General features: G+C 38.9%; 1 protein-coding gene across 1 annotated transcript in view; it reads left to right on the top strand.

Moving 5' to 3' along the window:
- Positions 1 to 24,156, top strand: part of LOC134664659 (glycerol-3-phosphate dehydrogenase [NAD(+)], cytoplasmic) — a 32,337-nt gene that overhangs the window by 3,805 nt on the left and 4,376 nt on the right. Inside the window, exons 3-8 of the mRNA XM_063521402.1 lie at positions 7,616 to 7,756; positions 8,925 to 9,032; positions 10,368 to 10,514; positions 14,112 to 14,295; positions 19,025 to 19,178; positions 22,640 to 22,732. Coding sequence (XP_063377472.1) covers positions 7,616 to 7,756; positions 8,925 to 9,032; positions 10,368 to 10,514; positions 14,112 to 14,295; positions 19,025 to 19,178; positions 22,640 to 22,732 — 827 coding nt within the window. The remainder of the gene's footprint in view (positions 1 to 7,615; positions 7,757 to 8,924; positions 9,033 to 10,367; positions 10,515 to 14,111; positions 14,296 to 19,024; positions 19,179 to 22,639; positions 22,733 to 24,156) is intronic.

The following is a 24,156-nucleotide window of genomic DNA, read 5'->3' as shown; positions in this document are numbered from 1 at the left end:
AAAAAGGAGAGCCAAGTTCAATACAAAAATTATGCTTGGCTGTGGGGTTCGCCGCAAAAAGAATGGAGATTTAAATGAGTGCCAAGTTTTATGCAAAATAAAAATATGTATTTATAGGAACAAAATAACATTATAAACAAGTATTAAACTCTATTTCTTTGCTTTATTGGATAACTATAACAATTGCTGTTATTTAAAAAAAATGTGAGATCTTAAAGTAGGTTAGATTTGACTTGGCCAATACTTTTTGTAAAGAAAACTAGGCAGGTATTGAGATTTAATGTTTTTTCTTGTGTTTCCGCTGCATGTTTTTTACTTCTGTTCTTTGTATTAATTATGTGGTGCCGCGCGCCGCCAACGACACACCGTTGGCCGGTTGTTTAGCGCGTATTACAGGTTTTTTGTATGGGGACCCCCCCTATTTTTTAACTTTTTTTATTTTTAGATTTTTTCCTACGCTTACACACAATTACCGAGCTGGATTCCAAATTTCATCCTTCTAGGTCATCTGGAAGTAGGTTAGGTTTAGGTACTATATGTCAGTCACAATAAAAAAGAAATTTGTATGGGAACCCCCCCTATTTATTAACTTTTTTTTGTTTTTAGATTTTTTCCTACGCTTACACACAATAACCGAGCTGGATTCCAAATTTCATCCTTCTAGGTCATCTGAAAGTAGGTTAGGTTTAGGTACTTATATGTCAGTCACAATAAAAAATGGTTTTTTTTTTATGGGGACCCCCCCTATTTTATAACTTTTTTTAATTTTTAGATTTTTTCCTACGCTTTCACACAATAACTGAGCTGGATTCCAAATTTCATCCTTCTAGGTCATCTGGAAGTAGGTTAGGTTTAGGTACTTATATGTCAGTCACAATAAAAAATGTTTTTTTTGTATGGGGACCCCCCCTATTTTATAACTTTTTTTAATTTTTAGATTTTTTCCTACGCTTTCACACAATAACTGAGCTGGATTCCAAATTTCATCCTTCTAGGTCATCTGGAAGTAGGTTAGGTTTAGGTACTATAGGTATGTCAGTCAGTCTTAAAATTTACGACTTTTTGACCTTCATATCTTTATAACCGTTTGAGCTAGCTTCATGAAATTTGGGCTTCTAGATGTCCTTATGGATATAATTAAACACACGTAGTTTTATGTGTTTACGTTAAAGATGTTTTGAGTTATAGAAGGGTCAAAAGTGGCACCAAGTGGTTCGTGTAATATTACACTTGGCGCTGGCTAGCCAGTTCCTTTGCTTGAACTTGGCTTGACACGCTGCCGCGTGTCTAGATGCAGGTGGTTGTGGCACGTGGCACGAGCAGTTTTACTTAACAATAGACAACAGGATTAGCCGTCGAGCTCTATTTGAAAGCTACACACTATACCCATGTCGAATACTAGTGCAGCGTCGAGCACTAGTACTTCTAACTTACCTAATATTAAACACAAAACGATTTTAGGCATTTTTCGACCACTTCCCTTAAAACGCATGTAGGTAACTCGGAAACTAAAAGCGGTGAAATGGTTACCACCATACACTAAACACTCCCACATAGGTATTTGAAATCCGTAGGTACACATATGTTTAAAAATGATTCAATTTGATTAATTTAATAGCCTTTAATAAAATATGTTTACACAATTTATCAATCGTGACTGAATTCCGGATTGGTTAGGTGGGTGTGTGCCTTTGCTTCCCAACTTGTTATACAGTGAAACCTGGTTAAGTGGGACCTGGATAAGTGAGAAACCTCTATAGCTGGGACTCATGGTGCGGTCCCGACACTTTAGCACTGAATTACCTGTGTTACTGAGAAAAAACGAACCTCTATAACTGGGATTCGTTATTGTGATTTTATAGTCACATTTACCTCTATAACTGAGACAGAGAGTGTATTTTACCTCTTTTACTGAGACTATATTTATAAGATTACATTTTCCTAATTGTTTTTTGGAATTTTATAGGGAATTGACTTCTGTATCTGACATAACGTCAATCTATGACCTCTCTAACTTGGACTTCATTGAACAATTGCCGTAATCTTACTAACTCTTAGTCAATCCACAAATTCCGCATTTGCTTAATTGTGTCTAAACAACTTCAAGTTTGATTTAGTTAATTTATGTAAGTAGTTAAAACTATCAAAACGAAAGCTGAAATTTTGATAAGCAACACGAAAAAATAAATTTTCATTTATTAAATTTCTAATACGCATTGAAGTCCATATTAAATTTAATTTAATTTTGAAATATCTATCCTTTGGAGAATCATTCAAAATTAATTCAAAGAAATATTTAAACAGACTAAAAAAATATTTAGGGACAAGGATTATTTTACCTTATTTATTTTTAAAGATAATTACTAAATACCCTATTAACCACCTCTATAACTGAAATATACTCTATTCTCACCTCTATTAATGGAACCCTCTGTAAATGAGACAGAAATTTATTTTTACCTGGCTAACTGGGAGCCTGGGTAAGTGGAAAACCTCTTTAAGTGAGACAAATTTGCTCGCCCCTTGAGATCTCACTTATCCAGGTTTCACTGTAAAATGACAATATGACGGGCGAATGTCTGAAATGTCACAGTAATTAAAAATGATTTTGCTTTTCCTCGTAAGTATGTTGAAAAACATTGTGTGTATAACATATTTGCATATTTATACAGTGGTTACCCATTTTATGAAACGTCCACTAAACTAGCACAGGTCCGACGCTGGCAGTGGCCACGGGCGTACTGGCGCGGGGAATGGGCGCAAGGTATTGCCGCGTAGGGTGAAATTTAGTAGGCAAAAGTTGAATTCATAAAATTATGAATGAAAAGATTAACGTATCAATAAAAGGACCAGCAATAACGAAGATTTACTTAAAACCTATCGAATGAGGTAAGTTTCATATCCATTTTCGTCGTAGTACTTCTAAAATATGGATCAAAAGACAGCTTTAAGCATGTTTTCAACTTAAGATTCTATCGAGAAAATAATGAACCGTTGTGTTTCTAACAAGCAATAACGTAGTTCAAGGACTAAAGTTATACATACTAGAAAATAATGCATGAAATCCTTGTAAAAGTCTGTAAATATGGTTACAAAAAAGCGCATTTTACTACATACCGCGCCTTAAAATAAATATTTAAGTGAGGCTCCCATACAACAAATGTGATATTTTGCCGTTTTTTGCGTAATGCTACGGAACCCTTCGTGCGCGAGTCCGACTCGCACTTGGCCGGTTTAATTTTTTACTAGGTACAAATATTTTTTTCCAAATTATTTCATTGCAATTGCACCTGGAAAATTACACATTTGTTCATACAAAACTAAAAAGACCCATTCCTATTTGCGTTATTAACACCCATTTAACGTTAAATTTAACTCGCGTTAACCCATCGAGTTCCGTGGACGCGATATGGGGTCCGATTGTCAATAAAAATTCTAAATTATAAACCGCAAGGTCGTTTATGGCTGGCAAATTTAGATCCCTGGGACTTGGTTAATAGCGCCTTATTTGACTAACAATCAAAAAGTTACCATTCATCAGAAACAACACTAAGAGCTGTTTCCCACTGACGTCCTATTTCTTGCGGGTACGGTTTTTTTGCAGGATCCAGTTTTCGGTAGTATGCATGCACAGGATCCCGCAAACAGAATCCTCGTGTGAAAGTTACTATATTAGCACCTATACTACTAAAACGGTATCCTGCAAAAAACCGTACCCGCAAAAAACTGGCCGTCAGTGGGAAACAGCTCTAAAGTCCCAGGTTAACGTTCTAATTTCAAACGTAGTCCGTTGGCACTGTATGCGTTCCGCGTGCGACATCTATTTCGGGCCTACTACCTTACGCGTTCACTGCCAATGTCACTCAATACTCAATGTCGTTATGTAACTGCCGGCTACGTGACTTATCTATTTTGTATACAGAAGAGCGATAAATATGAAGACCGCTAAAAGGTAAAATGGAGCCGGGACATTTCAACTTAATTTCGCGAAAACAAAAAATATTTTTTTTAAATGTTTTTTTTTACACTCTCTCTACATTTATCGAAATATCGAATTAGGTACTGAAATCGCGAACTCGCGAATAGTGATATTCTTAGAACTACATGACGTCATTTTTTATTAAAATAAATCTCAACCTTGATGTGGTTATTAACGCATTCACTGCCAGGGGGTGTGGCCTAGGAACAAACTTGTATGACGGTGAACTCGCATGTGCGTCGGGGGCAGTGAATGTGTTAACAAAGATTTTAATTTCATAAAATATTATGTATAATGCCTGGAACCATATTTTGCCTTGATGAGTTTATCTAATTACTTACATAGGTAATATTACCTAACTATGTATTATATTAATTATATCTGCAGTGATTATAGATTACCTTATGATAGTTATGATAATATTAATCATCATCATCATCATCATCATCATCTCAGCCTATATACGTCCCACTGCTGGGCACAGGCCTCCTCTCGAGCGCGAGAGGGCTTGGGCTATAGTCCCCACGCTAGCCCAATGCGGATTGGGGACTTCACATACACCTTTGAATTTCTTCGCAGATGTATGCAGGTTTCCTCACGATGTTTTCCTTCACCGAAAAGCGACTGGTAAATATCAAATGATATTTCGTACATAAGTTCCGAAAAAGTCATTGGTACGAGCCGGGGTTTGAACCCGCGACCTCCGGATTGCAAGTCGCACGCTCTTACCGCTAGGCCACCAGCGATAATATTAATAACACACGTCAATCGTAATTTCATCAACGTCATGATTATAATAATTATATTTTGGACAATATATTTATGTTCCGATGTTGGCATGGCTCGGAACCGGTTTTATCTTCATACAAAAAATACCAGTATTGGTTTATTAACTACCTACCTAAATACAGTGAAACCTGGTTAAGTGGGACCTGGATAAGTGAGAAACCTCTATAGCTGGGACTCATGGTGCGGTCCCGACACTTTAGCACTGAATTACCTGCTGTTACTGAGAAAAAACGAACCTCTATAACTGGGATTCGTTGTTGTCATTTTATAGTCACATTTACCTCTATAATTGAGACAGAGAGTGTATTTTACCTCTTTTACTGAGACTTTATTTATAAGATTACATTTTCCTAATTGTTTTTTAGAATTTTATAGGGCTTTGACTTCTGTATCTGAGATAACGTCAATCTATGACCTCTCTAACTTGGACTTCATTAAACAATTTTCGTATTCTTACTAACTACACACCACAAATCCACAAATTCTTAGTCTATCCACAAATTCCGCATTTGCCTAATTGTGTCTAAACAACTTCAAGTTTGATTTAGTTAATTTATGTTAGTAGTTAAAACTATCGAAGCGAAAGCTGAAATTTTGATAAGTAAAATGGAAAAATAAATTTTCATTTATTAAATTTCTAATACGCAATGAAGTCCGTATCAAATTTAATTTAATTTTGAAATATCTATCCTTGGAGAATTATTCAAAATAAATACAAAGAAATATTTCAACAGACTTAAAAATATTTAGGGACAAGGATTATTTTACCTTATTTATTTTTAAAGATAATTACTAAATACCTTATTAACCACCTCTATAACTGAAATATACTCTATTCTCACCTCTATTAATGGAACCCTCTGTAAATGAGACGGAAATTTATTTGTACCTGGCTAACTGGGAGCCTGGGTAAGTGGAAAACCTCTTTAAGTGAGACAAATTTGCTCGTCCCTTGAGATCCCACTTATCCAGGTTTCACTGTACATGATTCAGTCTTACGTAAAAAGCATAAGATAATTAATAGCCCACATTATTTAATGTGGGCTATTTCGGAGTAAACAAAAAACTGGTTCCGGGGCCTGGATGTTGGACATAGGTAGGCCCCATTTAAGTATTTAAGGGGGCTTTCATTTTAGTGATTGGACCCCGCAACTCCCAGAATTACAAAATGTTTTGCAAATGTCAAACTCCTACTTAGGCATCTTTGAATATGCATAGATGCATTTCCTCATCAGCCCTCTCGCGCATGAGAGGAGGCCTGTACTCAGCAGTGGGACGTATATAGGCTGAAATGATGATGATGATGATGATTTCCTCATCAGAAATAATGTGTGCGGTACTTTCGGTGAGAGGCAGAGGTAACTTTTCGGTTGGCACGATATTGTGACGGAGTTGACGGGTTAATATTAATCGTACCATCGCCCACACTGTTAACTACATTGGTGGATCTTATGCCTCTTGTAATAAGGCCCACCAATGTACACTTAGGTGTGTTGCTGTTTGTACTTTCACATTGAATTTACAGCCTGGCAAAAAAGAGTAGAAATCAAAAAGTGGCAACACTATAGTGTCGTCCCTTTCTAATCAATATATACAAGAGAACGGGACGACACTACAATGTTGCCACTTTTTAATTTCTACTCTTTTTTGCCAGGCTGTACATGTCAAATATATATAAGCGCCTATTTAATGGAAAGAGTCGAGTACAAAGTACTTTTCTCAAAAATGGACGGCAAAGTCGACTTTGCCGTCTAAAAAATCGGTCGCGAAGCGCGTAGTTTATGGTTAGTCAAAAATTAAAAAGTTAAAAACATTGCAGTCTCGATTTTGGGACTGCAATGTTGCATACAAATTCCATTATTTGTCGAGTTCCAAACTTTTTAAAAGTTGAAATGGCCATATCAAATGAAGGCACAGGCCCAATAAACAGCCAAACAGATGATTAGTACCGCGACTATTTAGATGTCTCAAATAGGTTGGCGTATATTTGGCAGAAAAATACACTTCTATTTTTTTTATTAAAAAAATAAAAAGGCGGCAAGGGCTTTTTCTGTCAAAATATACATGCAAGAACGTTGCTTTTGTAAAATATTTCTATGATATTTATATTTCTTGCACCATTTTTGAGAAAAGCACTATATATGACTCGGCTGGAAGGCTACTTGCTGGCTTCGGATTCAATTAAACGGACTCCCAAGGTCGTCCGTTTAAAACGAATCCTCAGCCTGCAAGTAACTACTTCCGAGCCTCGACAATAATGTACTATTTTGGCCAAGATAAATTATCTGCGAACCTTAATACATCCGTTTGCAAATCCATATAATCCCAGTATTGACAAATTTTGTGTAGGCGTATTGGATAACAAACTCGATTGTTATGAATTGATAAGCATACATATTAGGTCTTGGTTGTTTTCTGAGGGCCCTACCGCGAACACCGATGTTCGCAAATTGCGGGTGTCTTTCTTTTTACTCCAAGTAAGGCGTCATTAGAGGGACAGAGAAAGATGCCCGCTAAGATAGCGACGGCTAATCTTTCTTGTGCTTGGTGAATTTGATTATATCCTGAAGTTTTTTTATCTATAGTTAAATTAAACTTAAACGGTATTGTGCTAAACCGGATTTTGATTTTCAAAACAGGACCTTATAAAAATCTAAGTAATGTCTCAATTCAAACCCCATATGTGAGTATTTAACAAACAGGCCATGTGCTCAACCAATTATTTAAAAAAAAATTCCCACGTAAGTTCACAGTTTTACCAACTTCGGATATAACCAAAAAGGAACTAGATTTAGATACTACAGTGACATCGTACAATTTAATTATCTACACTCTCGTTTCCGTCAGGTTGCCATTCCAAACGTAGAGGATGCGGCGAAAGACGCGGATATCCTCATCTTCGTGGTGCCCCATCAGTTCGTGAGGACGATTTGCTCCACCCTCCTCGGCAAGATCAAGCCTACGGCAGCGGCGCTGTCTCTCATAAAGGTAAGGTAGGAGAGACGCGGACATCCTCTCCGTTGTGCCCCAGTTCGTGAGGACGATTTGCTCAACCCTCCTCGGCAAGATCAAGCCTACGGCAGCGGCGCTGTCTCTCATAAAGGTAAGGTAGGAGAGACGCGGACATCATCTCCGTTGTGCCCCAGTTCGTGAGGACGATTTGCTCAACCCTCCTCGGCAAGATCAAGCCTACGGCAGCGGCGCTGTCTCTCATAAAGGTAAGGTAGGAGAGACGCGGACATCATCTCCGTGGTGCCCCAGTTCGTGAGGACGATTTGCTCCACCCTCCTCGGCAAGATCAAGTCTACGGCAGCGGCGCTGTCTCTCATAAAGGTAAGGTAGGAGAGACGCGGACATCATCTCCGTGGTGCCCCAGTTCGTGAGGACGATTTGCTCAATCCTCCTCGGCAAGATCAAGCCTACGGCAGCGGCGCTGTCTCTCATAAAGGCAAGGTAGGAGAGACGCGGACATCATCTCCGTGGTGCCCCAGTTCGTGAGGACGATTTGCTCAACCCTCCTCGGCAAGATCAAGCCTACGGCAGCGGCGCTATCTCTCATAAAGGTAAGGTAGGAGAGACGCGGACATCCTCTCCGTGGTGCCCCATCAGTTCGTGAGGACGATTTGCTCCATCCTCCTCGGCAAGATCAAGCCTATGGCAGCGGCGCTGTCTCTCATAAAGGTAAGGTAGGAGAGACGCGGACATCCTCTCCGTGGTGCCCCAGTTCGTGAGGACGATTTGCTCCACCCTCCTCGGCAAGATCAAGCCTACGGCAGCGGCGCTGTCTCTCATAAAGGTAAGGTAGGAGAAACGCGGACATCCTCTCTATGGTGCCCCAGTTCGTGAGGACGATTTGCACCACCCTCCTCATCAAGATCAAGCCTACGATCAAACAAAGGTTGCCAAAAATACTAATACACCTATCTGAAATCACTCCTTATACGGCCCCGACATCATTAGTAATGACATGAAATTTCATGACGCTCCAGCGTTTGATCCAGTCAGGTCATGACATTCTTAAATCTCCCCACACACTTATCAAGTTGCCATGAAATTTTGTGGCTGGGTATGAACGTGTATTCTGTTATAGCCTTTACATTGTTCTTACAACTGGATTGCTATCATTGAAACCTTAGGAAGTAATGTGATTTGGCAGGGCTTCGACATAGCGGAAGGCGGTGGCATTGACCTGATCTCGCACATCATCACGAGATGCCTGAAGATCCCTTGCGCGGTGCTGATGGGTGCCAACATCGCTTCCGAGGTGAGTCTTAGTTATATAAAGCGAGGGCTTGTAGTGTGTGTATTTTTCATATATCCGCAAAGTTGCGAGACGTATGTTTTAGTGCTGGCTCTCAATTGTTTCCCATAAACTTTTAAGTCATAATGTATTGTTTGTCCGCATTTTCGTTAGTTATAATTTATTTGATTCAGAAACGCGTGACTTTTTTAGGATTGCCATAAAAGGTACCCATTATGACTTAAAACTTTATGGGAAAGAAAGGGAGCCCTTTAGTACTACGAAACGATTCTAAAATATTTTTTTAGTTTAATTTTAACAACCACATTATACATTGTGATCACTAGTGATAGTTGTGACGTCGTGTCAGTACATGCGATGTTTTCAGTAAAGTCAAACAAAGTATTGATATAAGTACATCGTTTGCCGAATTATTTTATAAGGGCAAATAAAACTTTTTTTTACATTATAAACTACGAGTAAAGTACCCTAAGTCCTAAAGGTGCACCCACATTAGCTGTATAAAATGTTATATGTATAACATTGTATCACAGGGACAACATAATAAAACACTAAGGTTATCACGTTGAACCTACCTTTCCTTTCTTTAAAATTTGTTTTAAGTTCAACTTCCAAAGTGTTTATAGCTTATTGATTGATAAGCATTCTGAACCGAATGCTTATCGTATCGTCATTACGTAATATTCTGTCATTATATGGAATTGTTTTTGTAAAATATTACACAAGAGTTATTTTTAGTGTTCCGAGATAACTTTGTGTCTTCAGTTTGTTTGTTCATTTCGTTATTGAATTATGCAATGCACTGTATTACTAATCTGGAGTTGATAAATAAAGTTCAAGGGTTATTAAATAACAAAACCCACATTGTTCTTTACTTCATTTACTCATGCGGACTTTGGTCTTTATTCAATGATTGTCTTTAGTAAGAAATACCCTCTTTTTGTAAAAGACCTTTTAAATTTGCTCACGAAACACAAGCTCGAAGCATGCACGCTCAACGTTCGTGCTGACTGCCATATTTTGGTGAAAACATATGCGTGCGTTTTGTGGCCCTCAGAGGGCCTACCGCGAATCACGTTCGACGTTGCCTCTCTGTCGCACTTGTAAATTCGTACGTAAGTGTGACAGGGAGGCAACACATCGAACGTGGTTCGCGGTAGGCTCTCAGGTTACAGGATCTGCCATCGGCTTTCTTAGCCATAATCAGATTGTATGAATCTATACATTTCTTTTTCAAGGTGGTGGTCCATTAACCATCATTCCTTTTACGTGAAGAGAGAGGGTGTATTATTCTCTCTGGTTACAGGATCGATAATTAATATTGATGTATAACAACAGGTAGCCGATGAGAAATTCTGCGAGACGACGATAGGCTGCCGGGACGTGATGCTCGCGCCGACCATGCGCGACATCATCCAGACCGACTACTTCCGCGTTGTCGTCGTCGACGACGAGGATGCCGTCGAAATTTGCGGCGCGCTCAAGGTACGACACTGCGACTTACTTTACTGCTTGGGGCTTGTGCACAAAGAAAGAAAATTAGCAAAAACCTCACCAAATATCACCAGTGCTCCAAAAAGTAGCCGAAAACACCTCACGTGATTTGTGCACAACCCCTTACTTTACATCACAGTATTCACAGTAGACAACTGCGACTTACTTTACATCACTCTCGTTCGTCAATGAAAAGCGCACACAGGGATGCGTAAAATGTCAGGGTAACCTAATCGGAGATTAAGGGGCCCACAGATTACAAGTTCGCCGGACGATATCAGCCTGTCAGTTGATCGGAACTGTCACAGGCCGATATCGTCCGGCGAACTGGTAATCAGTGGGCTCCTTTACATGTGCCACTCCGACGCTCTATAGTGACATGGCGCAATCTCCGGCACGGCTATCCTGACATTCCACGCGGCCCAGGGTGCACTTTCCAACTGCGGTAAATCCGCTCAAGTTATCTTAGTCTACTCTTTTTTCGAAGATTGTATTAGTACTCTAATTACAAAAAATGCGTATAGCCGGTCAAGCAAGATTGTCAGTAGAAAAAGGTGCGAAATTCAAATTTTCTATGGCACGATATTCCCTTCGCGCCTAATTTTTTTAAATTCGCCGCTCTTTTCTACTGTCGGAAATGGCTTAACAGAGTATATTTAAGTGGCAGCGCAACTAAGTCACCTCTGGCTAGACTGCCATATCCTGACATTCTACGCGGGCCTGTGTGCATATTTGTTTGGAAAATTTCAACCTACCTAATAATTATTAGGAAACCTCTTAAGAAATTCTAATAGTTTATTACCCGCAGATAATAATTATATGGCGGGATCTTGCTCAGCACAGGGAGGATTGGAAAGGGAGAGGGGAGGCCTTTGCCCAGCAGTGGGACACACACACAGGCTAATAAAAAATAAAAAAACTCCTAGAATTTCTTTGCTATGTTGCAAGTCAGCAAACTTATTTTTATACGCGTACAAACTGCTTCACTTGTTTATGTAAATAAGTAAATGCTCTGATAAATAGTGATAAATTCTGTTAGGTGCACAACAGAATTTAGCTGCTAGTAAATATTGTAGAGAAACAAACGGCAAAGTTTGCACTGCATATGTTTTCGTACTCATGTTTACTTTGGTATGAAAGTGGCTACCGTGAAAATTGCTACGTAGCAATTTCAAACCTTCCCCGTTGACTTAGAGTTCAAAATTGCGAAATCAGCTTCGAGATAATTCTAAAAGGAGAAATAATTCTGAAAATATATGTTGACATTGATTGTCAGAGCATTCTTATTTAACTAACCTACAGTGAACCTTATTGTCTTGGAGTAAGGTTTACGAATGATTACTTAAATAGTGATGATAGGTTAATATGTTTTAGTCATGTTGAAGATGAAGGTCGGATGACGTCATTATGCAGTTTGTATAGTTGGCTGCATCTCATTGCAAATTATACAACCTACAATATCATAAATAACGTCAAACAAAGCGTTTCGTATCATATTGTTTATTATTAAATGAGTAAATCGTTTAGTGAACTCGAAACTGAAATAAACTGACAAATCATGAATTTTACAAGAAGTAGTCTTTTGGATCCTTTTTTAATTCGCCAATTTTGGTTCAAAAAATGGTTTTAAATATGAATTTACTTAGTGAAATTGTGACCTTAACTATACATGTTTTAGATATTTCTATTTATTCGATTTACCTTTTTGGGGACTTAAGAAGAATTGCAAAAATTAAATCTGCAATTTCAAGGAGGGTTTTTAAGGACTTCTGACACTGACACATCTCAATTATTGTGGTTGCAATATTTTGCGCTTTGGATGTCAGTAAAACTAATATTAAATACATAAACTAAACACACATTAAGTTTAATATCTGGTAGTTTTACTCTGATGTCGCTACCTGACATGCTCGTACGCAAACTTCGCGATGTAAATTTTGCGCAAAGCGGTTGTAACTAGTAGAAACAATTTATTCCAATTACCTAATAAATTGCGTACGATGTACTGTTTCCTTTCAGGAATGTCTGACAATCTGTCTGTTGTAAACTGCAAGACGTAAGACCAAAAAAAGTAAGACAATGTTGCCACTGCAATAATTTGTTTGTAAAATTATAAATTCCTTTTGATAAATCTACATTCTGAACATTTATTTAACATCTTGTAATTTACCTATGTTGAACAAATAAATCTTTGAATCTTTGAATAATTTATTCATTAATAATTTTACTCCTACTACTTAAAAAAGTATTTTTATTTACTTATTTGTACTTGCAAGACGCGATAGTAAAAAAGTGGCAACATTTCTTACTTTTTTTGGTCTTGAATTACGTTTTGCAGTTTAGGTATTCTTACTTCTTCCGCAGTCTAGAGATCATTAAAGGCTTAACTCGGTTTAATAGCTTCTATAACAGTCTATAATAGCTTAAGGCGACTAGTATTTACAATGACCTTGGTAATACCTTGATATGAGATTGTGTTCGGAGTACTTTAACTAAAATACTTAGGTATTCATTGTAGAAGAGGTGTTGTTCTAGTTTAAAAGAAGAGGTGAAATCTTGACAGCTTCCTATTACTATACGGGGCCATATGTTTGTGGTAACTGAATTAACAAACCCCTCAGCATTTGGCAACGAGAGTTATCGTATAATTTATCTAAGACTTTATACCTCTTCTAGTATTAATATTTATTTGCTTTACCTTAGGTAAAAATAGGTTAAGGGGGTTACCCTAACGAGGCAAAAAATCTTGTATTGATGATGCTAGTATAGGAATTTCAATCATTTGTCCTTTTAATGAGTTTCTACCAATACACCTTGTACGCTAAAAATAGAGTTACCTATCATATTTCATTGTACCTAATGCAAGATAGCAAGATAGATAAGGTGTTTCTTTCGACCTTTGACTACGGCTTAGTATGGAAAGTTCAGTTTTGAGAAATAGAGCATTCCGCGTACTTTAAACAATAGATAATTCAGAGTCTAAACAACATCATTTGCGATTCAAAGTACAATACTCGATAACGCGACGGTGTCTATTAGATTATTATGACGAAGCAGATGATAAAGTCAGTCTTAGCTAACTTTGTACCGACATTATAAACGTTATATTCATAGTAATTTGTCAATGCAAAGTCCATGCAGAGCTAGCTTGGTCCGATCTCCGATCCTAAGGGGTTGTGCACAAATCACGCGAGGTGTTTTCGGCTACTTTTGGACCCCTTCCCCCTTGGTGATAGATATTTCGTGAGGTTTTTTGGTAACCCCCGTCCCCCAGGTAATCTCACGTGTATTTTATTGAAATTTTATACATATCCCGGTCTACCTCACATTGACCTAATTAAAACCAAGGCTCGGAACCGGAACCATTTTATTCATACAAACAATACCCGTATTATTTCGTTCTTTTTCGTTCTTTGGTTTATTATTTCATTATTAATGGGAAAAATCTAATAATATTAAGTTGTTACCTAAATACATGATACAGTCCTACGTAAAGAGCATAAAATAATTAAAAATATTGGCCAATTTCGGGTTTTACAAAAAAAACCGGTTGAGAGCCTTAATTAAAACATGTTTCAACTTGTCCAGAACATCGTAGCGGTGGGCGCTGGCTTCGTGGACGGCCTGGGCTTCGGCGACAACACGAAGGCCGCCGTCATCCGACTCGGCCTCATGGAGATGATCAAATTCGTGGACGTCTTCTATCCCGGGTCCAAGCTCAGCACATTCTTCGAGTCCTGCGGGGTTGCTGACCTTATCACCACTTGTTATGGTAAGTTATTATACCATTCTATTTATCTTTATCAGGAGGATGTGAGGAGAAGCGCTGGTGGCCTTGCGGTAAGAGCGTGCGACTTGCAATCCGGAGGTCGCGGGTTCAATTCCGGCTCGTACCAATGAATTTTTCGGAACTTATGTACGAAATATCATTTGATATTTACCAGTCGCTTTTCGATGAAGGCAAACATCGTGAAGAAATCGGACTTATTCCAATAAGGCCTAGCTTACCCTGTGGGTTGGAAGGTCAGATGGCAGTCGCTTTCGTAAAAACTAGTGCCTACGCCAATTCTTGGGATTAGTTGCCAAACGGAATTTGCGAACTCCATTCAGAACTGTCGCCTTAGCGAAGGTAGGATTTGCACAGGTTGAAACGGAACCATCGACCGAAACACGTAAACGACACCCTTCGACCAGAAATGACGGCTCGAAAAACTTAGGCGTCCGCTACTATCCTCCTAAGCCCCAAGGTGCTAGTGGTCCTAACTATAATACTTAATAATTTTGATTAAATTTAAACCATATTAAAATAAGAATAGAGTTGCAATTGTTTTGTTTTGTTCAATTTTCAAACAAAACAGACTCAATTCTATTCCCTGAATTAAAGGTTCAAATTTCAGTGGCAAATTTAGGATTTTATTTTGTATGGCTCGGCCTTAGGAGAGGCTATTGGAATTAGGTAGCTTGATTGCGTGCGTCTTGGGCATTTGTCAAATTTTCATTGATTTTTAATATAATGATAATAGCTCACGCAAATAAATTACAGAAGACCAAGTAATTTGCAAACTAAGTCAAAGTTGGTCAAAGTGAAAGTCAAATATTTTATTGCATATCATGTGTAGGTATGATGTGTACATTTGATGCTTATTTATAGCTTAAATCTACATAAGTACACTTAAATTTAAGTACCTACCAGTTTCAACATGAACCCTGCAAGGGTATAGCAACATTAAATAATTTAAATATGAATAAACAATAGAACTAATTATAATATTTGAAATGCTTTTCTGTTCGCATCCAAATGTATTTATGTAGTATGTTTAAGTCATTACTAATCAATAAACGAACAACAGGCAACTATACTAATGAATCTAATGATATGTTTGTAATTCGTTACCGTTATCTCTTCTACACAAGAGCAATTAAAACGGGTTACCTTGTCTGGTAATTCCTCTACAAATTACTCGTTTTCATTGATATTGAGTACAGTTCTTTATCGCTACCGGGGCATAGGCTAGCGTGCGGTATCTCGTTACCTTAGATGGGCATTTTATACGTTAGACCAAGCTAACTCTGCACCAATATTGGCAGTACACTACAAACATCAAATTCGTATGAAAATGTAACGGTGCAGAATTAGCTTAGACGGACACACAGCAACACTTATTTGAACATTGGTAAAACTTTATCTCCGTGCCATAACGGCTATGAATTGTCCGAAACTGTGTAGAAGATGACATGTTTAAGTGTATGATAGCATAAATATTGCCAGATGTTACTTGTTACTTTCTGAAAAAAAAAACTATACTACGGCGAACACAACAAGTATTATCCACGTTTGAAAAACTGTAACTCGACAATGGACTTCATTCGTCTGTCTGTAACATTATTTTTGTAGAATATAGTAAAAAAAATTGTAAACTAACTAACTAATTAATCTTATTAGGTACGGCTATCAGAACTAGTACAAAATGAAATGAAATATTTTCGTCGGAAACTTGGGAAGTCGATTCTGTAACCACCCAGTCTTTAAACATGACGTTTTACTAGTTTTTCCATTCATCTTTATCGTATAGCCATGTATGCAGTATATGAGTAGCACTCGTATCTCGAAGGCGAAGTAAAAATAGCCATCTAGGTCATTAGTGGTGCGCTTTTGTCATTTCCGAGCGTATGTCTTGTTGATACTGTATTTAATGATGAAACGTCATAAGTATAATATTTAAAACTTTCGCGTTTTGAACACATATTAACTACATGTATCTGATATTAAACCTGATACACTCCGTTTGGAAGGAGCGGTACCTCCTAACACAAGTATTGCTATACTTAACAGGAGGTATCCACCACAAATTATTGTATAAATCCACCTAGATACCAAATAAATAATTTTGATTTGATTTTGATTGATTTGATTTGATTAACTCACATTTATAGACGGGTCTATCGCGAATTTATTTCATTAGTTTCATTGCCTTTATTTACCGACGTTTCGACACAGGTTTCACAGGTTGTGGTCGCGGCTAACTGATGTCCCAGCAAAATGTCAAAACGGAGATAAAATAAATTCGCGATAGACCCGTCTATAAATGTGAATTAATACGTCATAAGTAATTTATATGTTGTTATTTTGATTACTTCCAGGAGTGTTTTTTTTAGGGTTCCGTACCCAAAGGGTAAAACGGGACCCTATTACTAAGACTCTGCTGTCCGTCCGTCTGTCACCAGGCTGTATCTCACGAACCGTAATAGCTAGACAGTTGAAATTTTCACAGATGATGTATTTCTGTTGCCGCTATAACAACAAATACGAAAAACAGAATAAAATAAAGATTTAAGTGGGGCTCCCATACAACAAACGTGATTTTTGACCGAAGTTAAGCAACGTCGGGCGGGGTCAGTACTTGGATGGGTGACCGTTTTTTTTTTCCTTTTTTTGCATTATGGTACGGAACCCTTCGTGCGCAAGTCCGACTCGCACTTGCCCGGTTTTTTTATTGATAGTTATTTAAATGCCTGTTGGGTATTTGATGGTATCCGTGTAATGTAGTTATACTGTCAACTCGTACTATGCAAAAATTACCTAAGTGTACTCTATAACGACATGATCAGAAAGTGACCACCCTCGAAAGTCACGTCTTCGAAAAGTAACTTTCCAGGAATAATTAAATATTTCAATAATTATTAGCAATTAACTACATACCTATCTGGCACCATTATTACCCAGACATTACGCTAAACTTTGAATCCTATCACTTTGAAATAAAGTTCGAAATCATCGTGGGAATTATTATTAGTGCAGCTTAAGCCTGAGGATCGTCTACTGCGAAAGTCGAAATTATATGTCGAAAATATATATCTATCACTATTGCATATTCAAGCGATAGAGAGGCGGGCAGATAACGAAAATTCAATTTTGGGTTTTTGCGTAGGCCTTCTGATAACTAAATAAAACAGGGTAATAAATATTACCTATAACAAGGCATTAACTATAAATAAATAACTTAAACAATGAAATGTTTCATGTAATTGGTTTTCGTCATTTTCGTCGTTTTCTTTCAAAAGGTAATGTACCATCACACTCTGCGATCGTTGCGCCATTTAGGGTCCAAGCTAAATTGATTGTTCATTACAATCATTACGTACTCTATAGAATTTCCAATTTAGAAAAATCCTAAATGGCATAAACAATCCCGTGTGGTGACTGAACTTACTAGTAGTACAAGGTACGTTACGTTTATGGACTATTACATAAACCAATGTGAAAACTTTCCCACAAATGTCACGGTTATCTAATCACAGATAAGTTTGCAAATAGAATGCGAAATGTTTTCTGCAACATTCCGAAGATATAAGATATATCTTCGGAACGTTGATATAGATAACTGTCTCAATCCATTATAAGTAGCTTAGCCGATATTGCTGGTGTCGAACGTGACTGTTATATCTCCGCGCTATTCCAATAGCATATCAAGCACTTGGTAGAACTATTCTCAATGTGATCTCTGGATACCTACATATGTTTTAACGACCACTTTTGGCACGTTGCTAATTACTTTGACCACAAAACTCGTCCTTGATAGAATTCCGGAATAAGGCATTTATTAGTTATTATTGTGATTATCGCGTATTTTATTAGGTATATTTTTATTGATTTATGTATCTGCTAATAACTCCTATGTAATTGTGTAGAATTGTAGATGTATTATCCGTTGGTGATCCTTAAATAAATAAAAATATAAAAATAAAACTCGTCCTCTACGACACAACACAATCCTTATTGAGCCTACTTTTCTGGTTCAATTTGTGTGATATTGTGCCAAATACCTATGGCATAATATTTACTCATTTCGAGGTCACGTATCTCCTATTTTGCATGCGCTGAGAGCGCGCTAAGTGATAATAATAGTCTTATTGATAAACATCAATCGATGCCGAATAATATAATATCTAAATCTGGCTGTCAATAAGCTTTGTTATTTCAATATTGTTTACAACTTAGTAGATTAGTAATAATATTACAGTCGTAAATGTATGTAATTAAGAGTTTAGATTTTTTTATTACACATTTTATGAGGCAAAATAATATAGCACTAAACTCAAGAATTAAAAATTCAAAAAACTGTTTTGTTAGAGCGAATATTGAACCCGCGACTAAAGGCACGTGCGCGTTGGAGGGTCTGCCATCTTGTGGCCTGAATCGGAAACGTGAACTTTACATTGACATCAAAAATAATAATATACAGTTTTACGACCGGTCTGGCCTAGTGGGTAGTGACCCTGCCTATGAAGCCGATGATCCCGGGTTCGAATCCTGGTAAGGGCATTTATTTGTATGATGATACAGATATTTGTTCCTGAGTCATGGTTGTTTTCTATGTATTTAAGTATTTATATATATCGTTGTCTGAGTACCCACAACACAAGCCTTCTTGAGCTTACCGTGGGGCTTAGTCAATTTTACAGTTTGTATTTATTTTTTAATCATAATTTTTCACACACAGGCGGCAGGAACAGGCGAGTGGCAGAAGCGTTCGTGAAGACCGGACGCTCCATAAAGGAGTTGGAAGATGAGATGCTCAACGGACAGAAGCTGCAGGGACCCATCACCGCTGAAGAGGTCAACCACATGCTCGCCAACAAGAACATGGAAGCCAAGTTAGTATCTCGAGTAGTTAGGTCTTGGGAATGGGACAGCGCTATGCGAGTATAACGATATCCCAGTCCCACCCCGGTGTGGCATTAGTGCAACCGCTATAGTACCACTCGCTGTACCATCAACACTGTTAACCGATCGTAAGCCTTATTGCAACTAGATAAGGTTCATTATTAGTCAAGAGGGTATCTATTAGCACGTCGGTAAGTACAGGCGAGTGGCAGAAGCGTTCGTGAAGACCGGACGCTCCATCAAGGAGTTGGAAGATGAGATGCTCAATGGGCAGAAGCTGCAGGGACCCATCACCGCTGAAGAGGTCAACCACATGCTCGCCAACAAGAACATGGAGGCCAAGTTAGTATTTATATGTCTTGGGAATGGGACAGCGCTATGCGCGTATAACGATATCCCAGTCACACCCCGGAGTGGCTTTAGTGCAACCGCTATAGTACCACTCGCTGTACCATCAACACTGTTAACCGATCGTAAGCCGTATTGCAACTATATAAGGTTCATTATTAGTCAAGAGCAAGTCGGTAAGTACAGGCGAGTGGCAGAAGCGTTCGTGAAGACCGGACGCTCCATAAAGGAGTTGGAAGATGAGATGCTCAACGAACAGAAGCTGCAGGGACCCATCACCGCTGAAGAGGTCAACCACATGCTCGCCAACAAGAACATGGAGGCCAAGTTAGTATCTATAGGTCTTGGGAATGGGACAGCGCTATGCGAGTATAACGATATCCCAGTCACACCCCGGTGTGGCATTAGTGCAACCGCTATAGTACCACTCGCTGTACCATCAACACTGTTAACCGATCGTAAGCCTTATTGCAACTAGATAAGGTTCATTATTAGTCAAGAGGGTATCTATTAGCACGTCGGTAAGTACAGGCGAGTGGCAGAAGCGTTCGTGAAGACCGGACGCTCCATCAAGGAGTTGGAAGATGAGATGCTCAACGGACAGAAGCTGCAGGGACCCATCACCGCTGAAGAGGTCAACCACATGCTCGCCAACAAGAACATGGAGGCCAAGTTAGTATCTATAGGTCTTGAGAATGGGACAGCGCTATGCGAGTATAACGATATCCCAGTCACACCCCGGTGTGGCTTTAGTGCAACCGCAAAAGTACCACTCGCTGTACCATTAACACTGTTAACCGATCGTAAGCCGTATTGCAACTATATAAGGTTCATTATTAGTCAAGAGGGTATCTATTAGCACGTCGGTAAGTACAGGCGAGTGGCAGAAGCGTTCGTGAAGACCGGACGCTCCATAAAGGAGTTGGAAGATGAGATGCTCAATGGGCAGAAGCTGCAGGGACCCATCACCGCTGAAGAGGTCAACCACATGCTCGCCAACAAGAACATGGAGGCCAAGTTAGTATCTATAGGTCTTGGGAATGGGACAGCGCTATGCGAGTATAACGATATCCCAGTCACACCCCGGAGTGGCTTTAGTGCAACCGCTATAGTACCACTCGCTGTACCATCAACACTGTTAACCGATCGTAAGCCTTATTGCAACTAGATAAGGTTCATTATTAGTCAAGAGGGTATCTATTAGCACGTCGGTAAGTACAGGCGAGTGGCAGAAGCGTTCGTGAAGACCGGACGCTCCATCAAGGAGTTGGAAGATGAGATGCTCAATGGGCAGAAGCTGCAGGGACCCATCACCGCTGAAGAGGTCAACCACATGCTCGCCAACAAGAACATGGAGGCCAAGTTAGTATCTACAGGTCTTGGGAATGGGACAGCGCTATGCGCGTATAACGATATCCCAGTCACACCCCGGAGTGGCTTTAGTGCAACCGCTATAGGACCACTCGCTGTACCAAAAATCAAATCAATATACGACGTAATCTGCAATCTGCCTTATCTACTACCCAATCTGCCCAATCCAATTGCAATTTTAGCACAAAACCTTGTATCGTGTTAGAATTTTGAACACCTATTAGAACGGTGCGTTTGCTTCAGCCGGGGTGCATCTTTAAAGACCGTTCTAGTTCGCGCGGCATGAGGTAAAATAAAAATACCCACAGATTATAAATAGTTCCTCTGAGTCTGTAATCTGTGGTTTGTTTCGTTGATTTTTTTAAACGTTAGCAGAGCCATCTGCGTTAAGCTTTGCGCGTTTATTGTCATTTCCTCCCGTTCAAAGGGCCTACCTTCGAACTTCGCAAATTGCTGGCATCATTGTCTGTCACTCTAATAACGCCTTAAATGGAGTAAAAGAGAAAGATGCCCGCAATTTGCGAACTTGCGATAGACCCTGTGTATGGAGCCGCCTATACCGAACAAACCCCATTTTTACCCGACTACGGGAACGCAAAAGGAGGGTTATGATTTTGACCCGTATGTATGTGGGTATGTATGTATATAGATTCATTTGTTCCCTCATAATTACAAACATAAACAATACACAAACATACAAAATATTCGTATCTATTAGTTGCATTGCATTACCTCCATTATTACAGTACCGAAATAGTTGATCTTGGCGTGTGTCCATGTGATGTAAGCGGAGGTCATTCGCCGTCGGCAGGAGATTTAATTTGACTGCATGTGTAATACTTTACATGATAATAATGAGCTTGTTTATCAGATTCCTTGGTCGAAGTATGGGATGTACAGGAGAATTTGAGTAATATGAAAAGACAACAATTATTTCCATTTTATGTGAATACCAGCGTCTGCCCGCGACGTTATCTATGTACCTGGTATTGGAAAAAAAAACATCTCCATTGTCACCTCCCAAGGTGTCGAAAAAAAACCCTTGCTTAAGGGAGCTATACACAAGGTCCTCCCATCAACGTTTTAGCCTTTTGATTGTCTATCAGCTTAGAGGATATAACCAACGGAGACGCCATGTCTATAATTTTCGGTACAAAATAGTCTGCCGTTTTTTGCGGGGGAGGGGCACATCAAATGTATGCGTAACGTCAACATAGCCATGTCAGATAAACGTCAGTCCATACATGTGTTTGACATGTGTGAAAATGATAAAGGCGCACTGGTTCAAGATAGTACTTTATTTCATGAATCCTAAGAGAAGACTGAACAAAAATATGGTGTCAAAAAGAACATAAAATTATAAGAACAAAGGAATTCAAAAATACAATAAAATTATAAAAAGTAAACGTATAAAAAGGTGCGTCGTCAACAATGTGGTTGACCATTGGCCGCCTTTTTTCGACAGAGGGGAACGCCTGTTAATGACCACTCCGTTGGTTATATTCTCTAAGTCTATCAGTGACTATATTTATAAATACATAAAATAATAGTAAGTGAGTATATTTATAGATACTGAGAAAAAGCTCTCGCAGCAAATACTAACTTTGCTAACCCCCAATACGAAGTCTTTACCTGTTAACAATGAATATTCCTGAAACTATAGGTTGCGATGGTCACTTACCTCTACTCGTATACTTTCCTGCCTTTCTTAAACTTGTGTCCCTGATTACAGATTCCCCCTGTTCACCTCCGTGTTCCGCATCTGCCGCGGCGAGCTGAAACCCAGCGATTTCATCGACTGCATCAAGAGCCACCCTGAGCACATGTAAGCTAAGCTTATAAGCTACTTGTACAATTCATACTGCTCTTACTAGAGCCAAAGGGATTTGAACTTTATATGCAGTAGTTAAGCTTCAAATTAAAATGACAGCATCACGGCGTGCGCTCACGAGTCTCACAACTGCTCGCGATCATTTTTGGAATGGTACAATTGCGACTATGCGTTTTACGTAGTAGTAGTAGTAGTAGACGCAAGCTGCCGACCGGGGTCATATCTATATCTTTCTCACCCTACCTTCGATCACGTGTGCGTGAATGAGAAGTTCTACGACCTGGGTCGTCAGCTTGGTTTGCGTTTAAAGTGAAAATTGTTTTAACCTTAATTATAGTAGTTAAGTTGCCATTTAAATATGGACGTTAACAGCTTTCTAATAAGGCTCAAATTGCTTACATTATATATTTAAGTAACAGCGACGAGCTGTGCTATCCGAACTAAGAGTGAAAGAGACCTTACGGTCTCTTTGATGGAATCATATTACTGATTCCATCAAACCATCATCAGTTTGGTTTGTGGTTACTAGCACTTGTTTCTTAAGCTCTCGACTATTTGCGCTGCTAGTTAAATATGAGATGTAACTGCTATGTATACGGTTCAAATTCCATTGATTTTAGCAAGACCCTACATGTGTGAAGTATACATAAGCCATAGTCTACAGTAGAATAGCTTAACCGGCATGCACACGTTACTACATTACATGTATTTAGGTGTTGGGGAGTAGAAACGGTGAGTTATTTATTGTAAAAAAGGTATAAAGTCTAAGAAAAAATGGTATCCCGAAATTGGACAGCCGAAATAGAGGGCTTTCAACTGCATCATATGTTTTGTGGTAACCGAAATGTCAAACGACAACTTTTGATAGGTAACCAAAGTTACCGTGTAAAGTGCGGGGCCATACAGCGCCATATAAATCAGCTGTCAAATTCAAAGCACGATTTTTTTCTAAAACTTCATCTCTTCTACTATTAATAACTATTTGACTGTATCTACTCTCCGACGTAGGTATCATTTACAGGGTGATAGTACTTAGATTTGTTGGTTATACGTACTTTAGAGGCCTGTGTACACCGGGTGCGTGTGCGTAGACGTGCACATGCGCGTTGTAATATACAGATTCTTATGAGATGCGACACACTGCTTGCGTGACGTGTGCCGCAGCCGCACGCAGCCGGTGTGGCCTGGCCTTACGTCGGGATGACTGGGCTAGGTGCCGTGGTTATTGATTTGTGCTGAAGCCTCTGATATGATAGTGGTGGTGGTATATGTATACCTTACGCGTATGATGATCCCTATAACAGTTCCTTCAAGTCGCTGTAGGCTGACTTCAAAAAATAAATGCAGAAATATGTTTTTACTATATTTGTATTACTTAAATGTTATATTTCAATATTTTACAAGCCTAAATAGGACAA

Source organism: Cydia fagiglandana, chromosome 5 (assembly GCF_963556715.1).
Source record: "Cydia fagiglandana chromosome 5, ilCydFagi1.1, whole genome shotgun sequence".
Lineage (NCBI taxonomy): Eukaryota > Metazoa > Arthropoda > Insecta > Lepidoptera > Tortricidae > Cydia > Cydia fagiglandana.
This window is presented reverse-complemented; position numbering and strand designations above follow the sequence as displayed.